Source organism: Solanum pennellii, chromosome 6, assembly GCF_001406875.1.
Source record: "Solanum pennellii chromosome 6, SPENNV200".
Classification (NCBI taxonomy): Eukaryota; Viridiplantae; Streptophyta; class Magnoliopsida; order Solanales; family Solanaceae; genus Solanum; species Solanum pennellii.
This window is the reverse complement of record NC_028642.1, coordinates 51,510,510-51,521,360: the sequence shown is the minus strand read 5'-3', so window position 1 is coordinate 51,521,360 and position 10,851 is coordinate 51,510,510. Positions and strand designations below refer to the sequence as shown.

The 10,851-nt window shown below is 28.9% G+C and overlaps 1 protein-coding gene across 1 annotated transcript; it reads left to right on the top strand.

Moving 5' to 3' along the window:
• The first annotated feature begins 60 nt into the window (after positions 1–60).
• LOC107022601 (probable indole-3-pyruvate monooxygenase YUCCA4) lies at positions 61–2,728 on the top strand. The gene is made up of 4 exons (XM_015223197.1): positions 61–814; positions 1,036–1,284; positions 1,364–1,486; positions 2,197–2,728. Exons 1-4 carry the CDS (start codon positions 188–190, stop codon positions 2,428–2,430), a joined length of 1,233 nt encoding a protein of 410 aa, XP_015078683.1. The 5' UTR covers positions 61–187; the 3' UTR covers positions 2,431–2,728.
• The last annotated feature ends 8,123 nt before the right edge of the window (positions 2,729–10,851 follow it).

The window sequence follows — 10,851 nt, the reverse complement described above, 5'->3', positions numbered from 1 at the left end:
CCTTCACTCTTCTTTAAATTCCCACTTGTTTCACTCTACACTTTCTCAGAGCTAAAAAGAAGGAAAAAAAAAGTAAAGCTACTTAACCAAAAAAAAAAAAACAGAGCAACTCTGAGTGTGAGAAACTTTTTACACTCTTTTCAAAAGTTTAAAGTGAGAAAACAAGAAAAAAGCTTTAACCTTTTAGATGGGTTGTTGTAAAGAGGAAGAACCAAAATGGTTGTGGGTTAATGGACCTATAATAGTAGGTGCAGGTCCTTCTGGTTTAGCAGTATCAGCTTGTCTTAAAGAAAATGGAGTCCCTTCACTCATTCTTGAGAGAAGTGATTGTATTGCTTCTTTATGGCAACAAAAAACTTATGATCGCTTAAAACTTCATCTTCCTAAACAATTCTGTCAACTCCCATTGTTTGATTTCCCAGAAAATTTCCCAAAATACCCCACAAAACACCAGTTCATTTCTTACCTTGAATCTTATGCTAAACACTTTTCTATCACTCCCAAGTTCAAACAGAGTGTTAAAGTTGCAGAATTTGATGGAGTTTGTGGGTTTTGGAGAGTACAAACTCAAGATTTTCAGTATTTGTCGAAATGGTTGATTGTTGCAACAGGGGAAAATGCAGAGGCAGTTATACCAGAAATTCCAGGGATTGATAAGTTTAAAGGAAGATTAATGCATACAAGTGTTTATAAATCTGGTACTGAGTTTATTAATCAAAGGGTTTTGGTAATTGGTTGTGGAAATTCTGGTATGGAAGTTAGCTTAGACCTTTGTAGACATAACGCCATTCCTCATATGGTGGTCAGAAATTCTGTAAGTACATTCCACTTTTTTTTTTCCTTATTCAGATGATAATAGTGAGTTTAAAGTCATAAAAAAAATATGCGTTTTGAGCTTAATCATACGCAACTTTATTGGGTGTAACACCAATATGTCTATTTTTATGTAGGTACATTTACTTGTATTAATTTGTGAGGTTAAGCATGTTTTGATGTAAATTAAACATGATTAATTTTTTATTTTATTTTATGCAGGTGCATATTTTACCTAGGGAAATGTTAGGAATATCAACATTTTCAATAGCTATGGCGCTTCTAAAATGGATGCCTTTAAGAATAGTTGATAAGTTGTTATTACTAGTTGCTAACTTAACCTTAGGTAGCACTGATAAATTAGGTCTCCGGCGACCGAAAACCGGCCCGCTTGAACTTAAAAATGCCACCGGAAAAACACCGGTACTCGACGTTGGAGCATTATCACAAATAAAAACCGGAAAAATTCAGGTAAATTTTCAAAAATACTTACATTAAGCAAAAATATTTAATCTTGTCTAATGGATGATTTATTTATTTTTTGGAATAGATAATGCCAGGTGTGAAGGAAATTACTAAAATAGGTGCAAAATTTTTAGATGGCAAAGAAGGAGAATTTGATTCAATAATCTTAGCAACAGGATACAAAAGCAATGTGCCTTCTTGGTTTAAGGTATAACAGTGATAATACTCGCTCTTTGTTTTGTTCCGTTCCTATCGAGTTAAATTACGTTACATAAATTCTAAAAAAATATTGTGTGGGGGCAATTGGCAAATGACAAAAGGGATAATAAGGCAATGAGTATTTTGTTGTTACCTTATAAAGTTTCTAGTTTTATCTTTACTCTCAATCTCACATCACTTTCATTCTTACACATGCAGAAGCCTACAAAACGTTTCTTAAATCAAAAAAGAGAATTTCTGATCTCATTTGTCTGGACTTTTCCCTATCATCACCCCATCTATTTTTTTTTCCCAAAAAATAAATTAAGTTAAATTAAATTAATGTGTGTACTTCCTAGTTCCTATAGCTTGGGAATACAATAATGATATAATTCATGTTACAATTATTAATTTCATATTTATTGAATTACCTATACACTATAATGATTAATAATAATACATATAGACTAAGTACAACTATATATTATGAAAATATTTTTATTAAAATAATAATTTTGTGGGCCAAAATTGACCAAAGATATGCACTTACTAGACCATGCATAGTGGCATATGTCCTATGGTTTATTTATATGTAGTGAAAGGGTACCAACTTGTTGAGACTTTTAGGTCATTTTAGGTCTATCACATTCTATTTTTCCAAAATTAATGATGAAATATTTAAATTTCAAAAATTTTGATCTTTTAATATTAATTTTGTAGGGAAGTGATTTCTTCACAGAGCAAGGGATGCCAAAAACACCATTTCCAAATGGTTGGAAAGGGGAAAATGGATTATATACAGTGGGATTTACAAGAAGAGGAATATTAGGGACTGCAAATGATGCAAAAAACATTGCCAGGGACATAAGTGAACAATGGAGAGAATTCAAGGGCTTCTGTAAAAACTTTTGTACTACAAAAAACCTATCAGATAATCAAGGCATATGTTTTTAGCCTTTTTAGTTACAGAGTTAGATGATAGTTAAATTTTCCAAAAAAGGGTCTCAAGTTTTGGAAAAAGTAGTTAGGGGGTTCATAAAATGTAATTTTAGTTCTTCAATATTTTCAACAAGAGGAAAGTTTATCCTTCTATCTTGTCGTTTTTTTCCATTCTCTTTGTCAATTTTGTAAATTAATCAAATTTTTTCTACGCAATTTTCTGATTTTTTAAAATATTTTTTTACTTATACCTTTTCACTTTTCAAATTGATCAAAATATTGGTGGCTCTGCTACTACAAATGTTCAATGTTAGGCGTGAGGAAGATGTTAAAAGTTCCACATTTTAAAAAAATGAATAAATTAATATTTTCAATGTTTATAGTTCATGTTAGAAATTCGATTAGATTCAGATCACGCATAATAGATTTTCTTCGAACTTAATTCCACGACCTCTAATTAATAAAATATAGTTATACTATTGTACCACGACCTATATTAACAATGCATTTGCGTATATACATCCTAAATTTATTTATTTTTAAGGAGATCCCCACTATATTTATGAGTTTAATTTGATGTTCCAAAACTCAATGTAAAAAGTCAAAGGGTGAGATCATCAATTGTTCTGAAAACGGAGAAAGCCGTTAGATATTCTAGCTTTTTCAGTTTGTTGAGATCATCAATCTTTCCTTCAAAATCAACTTTCTTTTTATCTCTTTCAAACAACAATCTTACTTTGCTGATGCCATAAAGTAAGATATGTTTTTTAACTTAGATTCAACCGCTGATATTTACATCCTTTTAACTTTATATATGTATACGTAAATACTAAAAACTCATAAAATTCATACTAAAAGTTTAAATATCTATTTATCCATATTCAAAATTGAATAATAAAAAGAACGAGTTAAAAAACACTTTATATGTATTATAATGCGATTGGTGTATGTGTCACCTTTTGTAGTAGTATATTGAATGTACCATAGAATAGACCTAACCCCCACCTAAAAGTAAAACCTCCCAAGAAAGAGTAAAAGAAGAAAAATTCACCCAAGTCTAAGGTATAGTGTGAGGGAAATTTGAAATTAAAATATAGGTTAAGAGTGAGGAGGGAAACGTGCAGTGATATTATTGAGTACGTACACATATAGTTGTAGTAGTTTCCCTCATATGCACGCTGATTATTGACACAATCATGGACCTCTGACATTTATCTATTGTACTGTATATTATACGTCCTATATTTCACTTATATATTTTTATACGTACTATTGATCACATTCTTAATTATTACTTACAATAATTATACAGGACATAATACATAAATGTGTCATTTAACTTGACTTCGAATCACATTTATATCATTCAACTTTGAATGTGCACAAGTAGACACTTAAACTTGTATAAAGTTGAACAAATAGACACACATGTCCTACATGTCATCCAATATGTCATTTTTTATCCGACGTGGTGTCCTACGTGTATTTTGCCATGTAGGACTTATGTATTTATTTATTTAATAATTGGATAGTTAAAGTGTCTGTTTGTGCATTATGAAAATTGGAGGTCAAAGTTAAAATTTGAAGTCAAGTTTAAGGTTTAATATATGTATTATGCCATTATATAATGTAGTATTAATATTTTCACGTAATTTACAAATTCTGACCCCATACTGGATCACGATTCCTTATAGTATCTTTGATAACTTTTCATTTTATGAGTTAACTTTTCAGATTTGGGATTGTTAATATATTCTTGATCAATGATAGTGCACACTCAAGTCAAGATATTGTTAATAAGCGTGAAGTGTGATGAGAATAATTCCACATCGGACCATGTCTCCTTATAATACATGAATAATTTTTTTTTATGAGTTCAGCTTTTAAGATATAGGTTAGACTTAGAAATTCACTTAACGGGGTGTTAGAGAGCCAGCTTGGGAATAGGTGATTCATTTGTATTATTTATATATAGTTCAAATTGAACCTTTTTCGGTAAATTTTATATTAAATACTTAATATCTTATTTTAAAAATTTTTAACTCCACCTTTTATGAGATCGAGTCAGGTCCAATATGGAAACCCCGGACCATGCAGAGCTATGAATAGAATATACCCCCTATCCATAGTTTTCAATTAGATTCATCCCATATCAAACCGGTTAATACACTTAATCTCGACTAATCTGAGCTCGCATTGCATTTCGAAAAAACGTTATATGAATTTTTTTAAATTTAGAACACAAATCGAAAACTTCTAATTAAGAAGAAAAACAATTTCATTCGATGCATCATTATTTCAACCATATAATTTTTTTTAATCAAATATCATAACTTTGTGAAAGAAAATATTGATTAATTTGAAATGAAGTTTGGGTAATTATTAGATGAGAAAATAGAGAAGAAAAAGTGGAAAGGGAGAGATAAAAAGAGAGTTTTGCAGAGTAGGCAGCATTAATTAATTGAATTGAATTTAATTTGAATCGGAAGAAGTAGAAGGAAATGCAAAGTCCAAATCACACGCTTTCCGTCTCAGTTACTCCCATGCACGCCTCTTCTGTCTTTACTGACTTCTTATTACGTCATTACCATTCTATTCTATTCACTCACTTCTTATATTCTTGTAAAGTCGTGGTGCAGTGGATAATGTCATTTCTTTTCTTAATTAAAAATTTTAAATATATATTTTATATATAAGTTAAAAATAAAAAAATAATTTTCTTCGAATTGATCTCACGTGACACAAGTCATACTAACGTAAAATCAAAATTCATAAGATTGAAAGTTTGATTCCACCACTGATGGACTCATTCAATCTTTTTTCCTAATTGAATGCAATCCCATCTTTCTTTCTTTTCTTTCATTGCATTTAATCATAACACAAACTCCAAAGTCAGCATCTTTCAAACTAGTACTACAACTATCAACTTGCTCCTAATATTCCACTCCATCTCTCCTCATTACTTGTTTTTTTTTTTAAGTTGTCATTAATTACTTGTTCATTTTGATCAATCAATAAAGTATATATAATTGTTTTTATCTACTATATTCTCAATTATTTATTCCCTCTGTTTCAAAAAGGATGATTTAGTTTGATTTGGAACGGAGTTTAAAAAAAGAAATAAGACTTTTTAATCTTGTGGTTCTAAATTAAAGTTATGTCAAATGTACCAAAATGTCCTTTAATCTCGTGTTCTTAAACATGTCATGTGGAAAGTTAAAGTTAAAGTGTTGCCAAAAAAGAAAAAAGATCATTCTTTTTGAAACAAACTAAAAAGAAAATTGGGATATTCTTTTTAAACGGAGGGAGATATTGAAAAAGACAGAACTTTTTGAAATTTTTAAATAGTAAACTCATTATGTCAATCGTTATTTTTTTTTGAGTGGGTGTATCAATTTGAACGTGAACAAATAATGTTGGACAGAGTATATATATATATCTTGTTTAGTAACAAATAACACGCTCTTGAATCTATCCAAATGATACGCATGCTCGAAGATTGTACATGACACATTTTGGTCACAAGCAATGTAGGGTTGAGGTCCGATTTTCAATCTGAAATTCCCGAAAAAAGATTATATACTATTTACATATGGTTGAAATTATTTTATAATTATCATGGTAGAGATTGAATTGTATATAGTAGTGTTATATTTTTTTTAAAATAATACTGAAATATAGATGTGTGAAACACACAATCCGAATATCACATAATTAATGTGATAATGACTAAGTGAACTGAGTTTAGAAATTTAAATTTTATGTTTATCTTATTTTATTTTTCTTTCTAAAATTAGATAACACTTCTCTGTGTGGTAATTTGTAGCACTTTTGACATTTTAATTTTATTGAATTATCTTTGGACTTATAATATTAAATTTTCATCGATTTTCAATAATAAAAACCTAAATATTGAACCAATCTAATTTATATTTTAAATTATTTTTTTTTTATAATATCAAAATTATATATACGCCTCTATATTTATGAAATTTCTGATTTCATCATCGATAATCGAAAATTAAATTAAGGTGCATATGTGTCTGTTACAAGAGACAAATAAGGTGGGACTGAGATTGCTGGAATATAACCTCAAACGTAGACTGCAAAATAGTTTTAGAAATTTCAAAGTATAGATTGGCATGACTCCACATGCATGCAAACATTACTGTCAAATTACTGTTCATTCAATTTTTCCATTCACTCTATAATAATTTATATCATTATATGTATATATTTTTGCAACAGTTCAACATTAACTATCAAGGTATTGTCTACTTTGGCCTCATTTTTAAGATCGCCCCAAACCTTTTAATTCATATCACGTGATTTCATTTTTTTTTCATGAATTAAAAATATATCGAGATAAATACATTATTTCTATCTCACACAGGATAAGAAAACGTTTAGAAATATGAGTACCATTTTTCTCTCTAGATTAATCAATTACTTGAACGATCATACTGAATATTATTGTTAGTTTTATCCTATTTTCCCATACATATTCTCAAACTTTATTTTTTTTTAATGTGAGATTTGAGTAATTAAGACAATAAGTTATTTCAAGGCCAGTTGTCCATGGACTAGGTGTTAGAATATTATTGAACGAGTGTACAAATCAATACATATCTCATTTATTTGTAAAATTTACAAGTATATATAGAATGTGTTATGTGTGGTCCTTTATTTTATAGGATTAGTTAAAATTAAGTGTGGTGGCTGAGAAAATGATAGTTCATGAAAACGTCTCCAGCTATATATTATTACTAGAAATTTAGATGGGCATATATTACTGCAACGGCCGTACATTATTTTATAAAACTATATAGTAGATTAATATAAGTAGAAAGAAATAAGAATCTTTTTCCTGTCTTCTGAATTTTTAACCAGGGGTATTTTTTGGAAATTTGGGACCACTATTTTGTTCTTTTGTTTCAGTGGTATGTAGCTTTTCAAGCTGCAACCTTCACTGACCTAACATATATTAATTTTATATATATTAATCGGACACCTTTTTCAATGGCTACCCTCATTCCCAACATTCCAACAAAGAAATTGTTTTTCATGTTTAACTAAGTTGGATCTCATGTAAAAATATGTTATTTTGATCTAACGCAAACTTCAAAATTTACTTCATAAGCATAGAATTGTTCAAGTCTATATAAACAGATCATATGTTCAATTCTCAGTCATACTTTAACGGCCTCTCTAGCAATTATTTTTTCGAGTGGAATTGGGATTAGCATCTTAAAAAAGTCCAGGAAAATAATTTAAGAAATGAGTTATTAATGTTAAAGGAATATTTTTTTTTTTGATATAATAAAGTGTACAAGTAATGTGAAAAATTATATTTAAAATTTAGGGTTGAGGGTTTAGGGTACGGTATATTGTAACAATTCTTGTGAGGGGTTAGACGTAGTTAATTAGTTTTGTTGCAAGATAATAATTGTACCTAAATATGGAGTTCGGAGCCTAAAGGGCAAAAAAAGTTGATAAAAATTTCAAAAGGGTATATCAAAAAACTTTCTAACCAAAACGGTAAAATCGCTACTGACGTAGCGATTTGTTCCAACGGCGTTAAGCAAAATCGCTGCTCCAGCAGCGATATTGCACAATTTTTATTTTTATTTTGATATCGTTGCCTTGGCAGCGATTTTTGTTATTGTTTTTCTTTAAGTTTTTTCTTTACAAATTTTTAGTGGATTTTTTTTTTAAATTGAAACTTCTTTTTTATTTTATAAATATTTCAGCCAATAACAAAAAAATTTTAAAAAAAACAACAACAAAATCGATGTCAAGGCAGCGATTTCAAAATAAAAATAAAAATTGTACAATATCGCTGCTGGAGCAGCGATTTTGCTTAACGCCGTCAAAATAAATTGTTGTGTTAGTAATAATTTTATAGTCATGGTTCGAAAGTGTTTTGATACTACTCTTTTAAAATTTTTATTAACTTTTTTTGCCCTTTAAGCTCCTGTCTCCTTAAATATGTATGGTGTGTGTCAATGTCAAGATTTTAATCTTAGGTGAGAAATGAAACTTCTATCGTATTCAATTTCACTTGGTGAAAGTATATGCCATTTAATTTAAATAAGAATCCTTATATAGGACCACCAAATCTTCTATATGAAAATAATAAAACAAAGGTTAGGGTATCTTAGCCAGGTTTCAGGTGGAAAGACTGAGAGGGACTAATCCTAACAGAAAAAAAGAAAAAAACTATACGTAAAGTTTTTTAGGGAATGGTTAATTATATATTTCAATAATATGGTACTCCATATTAGGTTACATAAAAGTTACTATAGGTTTAAGTTTCATTGTTGCTTATTATAAAACGAATATTATGTGAAATTTCCATATATTTATCCGCTTTACAATTTTTCGTATATTAATCGACCTTACAAACTATAGACCATAATTGAAATATTTCCTCATAACATTTTTCAATTTGCACAAAAGGAACATTCTTTAGTTTGTCATTGTTTAAAAGGTTAATATATAAGTACGATAGAGAAATAAAAAGGTCACTTACTAAATAGATGTCCCCAAAAATTTGTTAGGATCGAGTATTATTCCGCTGCTATCCTGTTGGACATTTTTGTCAGTGCCTTGTCTTTCTCAACAAAACTATATATACTAATCTAACAATTATATTCTTCATCTAAAACAGCATAATGAAACTTTGAATTAGATAAGACATTATTGCACCTCTAACTACTATATCATCATGTTGCTATGTATTTTTATTCTCTTTAGGTTATTTTTAAAGATCTTAGTTGGAATTAAAGCTGAAATGAAGAAACAATATTTTTGATTTGTTTTATAAAAATAAAAAAATAAAAAAGTGGTGATGATTAGTTTGACAGTGTACTTACTAGAGATAGCTAGAAGAAATGGCAATGTTTTAATAATTGGTACATTTTGTAACATAGTATCTATAGCTAGCAACATCTTTTTTCCTTTTGATCAGTGCTGAACTGAAGATTGCAAAAAGGGGCATATTAACAGAAGGTATATATTTTATATATATAAATATACATAAAAGATGGAAGAAAAAGCTGTTTTCAAATCTTTGTTATCGTTATACTAGTGCTGAAAATGAGAAAAAGAAAAGAGTAAAGTACTAATGCTAGAGGATGTAAATCTACTTTTTTTCTTCCATTGCTCCATAAAGTAAAAGTAATGCCTTCTTTGCTTCATCCAATAATTAAACTTGCCTTTTGTGATACATGTGTCGTGGCGGAGTTTTAATTTTTATTGAAGTGGTTTAAAATATGAAAAGTAAATGGATAAAAAAGTCTAATAATTAAGTTTGTTCAAGATTTATTGTATACCTGATGAAAAATCGTATATAAACTATGTAATTATAAAAATTTGAACCTATTTATCGTGGCATGTGATTTCAAAAAGGCATTTTGTTTTTTTTTTTGCTACAAGTATTATATTGGAAGGGAAAATGGGCAACTATACCACTCAATTTGAAATTTTACTTTTTTTCTAATTATAATCATGGTATTTTAAGTTGCATCTTTTATATATTTATTTTATTGATTAATTTTTATGAAATATTTATTACTTTTTATTAGTTGTAAATAATGAATAACTCTATCTAATCAATGACCATTCAAAAAAAAAAATACTTCTATCTTGTGAAATTAAAAAGAGAAAAAGTTATTAGATGAAGCAAGTGTAACTATCTCAATCCACTAAAAAAGAAGAGAAAAAATTACCAATTGTCCAAGAGAAAATAGGTGAGGGGAAACGTCAATTTTCAAAAGTACCTTAATTGCTCTTCCATTTTGGGGGTTCTCACTCACTATATCTACGTCGAGGTTTAGTCAAATATAAATTTACGCAAAACTTAACTTAATTATACGGACTTTCCTTTCAATGAGATTTTTTCGATCCTAAGAAGTTCGAACCCAAGAAATTTCAAACATGTTGCCATATAAATCACGTTGATCGTATAGAATTTTTTTCACTCTCACGCTACCTATCTAACCTAATTATTAAGACAATGATAGGACTCTGACTATCTCTATTGTACTCTTTACAGTACTGGTATTACTTCAACTACTCTCTTATACATCATGTGAACTTCACCCAATGCCTTGTACGTAGGACCCTTTTCTCAATATGGTAACATTTTTTTTGTAACTTTGAAGTAAAATTATATCTCGAAGAATAAGAAGTATCATATAAATTGAGATATAAAATAATCAAATAGCGTAAAACAGGAAAAGCAAATTGAATTTAGAGGGAATAGAAAATCCAAAATGATATAATTAATGTATTGTACGTACTTATGCCTTTTTCTGTGTACGTTAGTACTGACTTGTTACGTCATTTATTTTATTTTTTGTGAAGTATATATTGTTCTTCTGCTCTGTTGTAAATCAGACAGACACGTTACGTTACGTTACATTATAATAAAAT

Excerpts from the sequence above, each read along its gene's own strand:
- LOC107022601 (XM_015223197.1), top strand. The coding sequence starts at position 188 with ATGGGTTGTTGTAAAGAGGAAGAACCAAAATGGTTGTGGGTTAATGGA. Across the intron at positions 1,285-1,363 it reads TAAAAACCGGAAAAATTCAG|ATAATGCCAGGTGTGAAGGA; the intron begins GTAAATTTTCAA and ends TTTTTGGAATAG. Across the intron at positions 1,487-2,196 it reads ATGTGCCTTCTTGGTTTAAG|GGAAGTGATTTCTTCACAGA; the intron begins GTATAACAGTGA and ends TTAATTTTGTAG.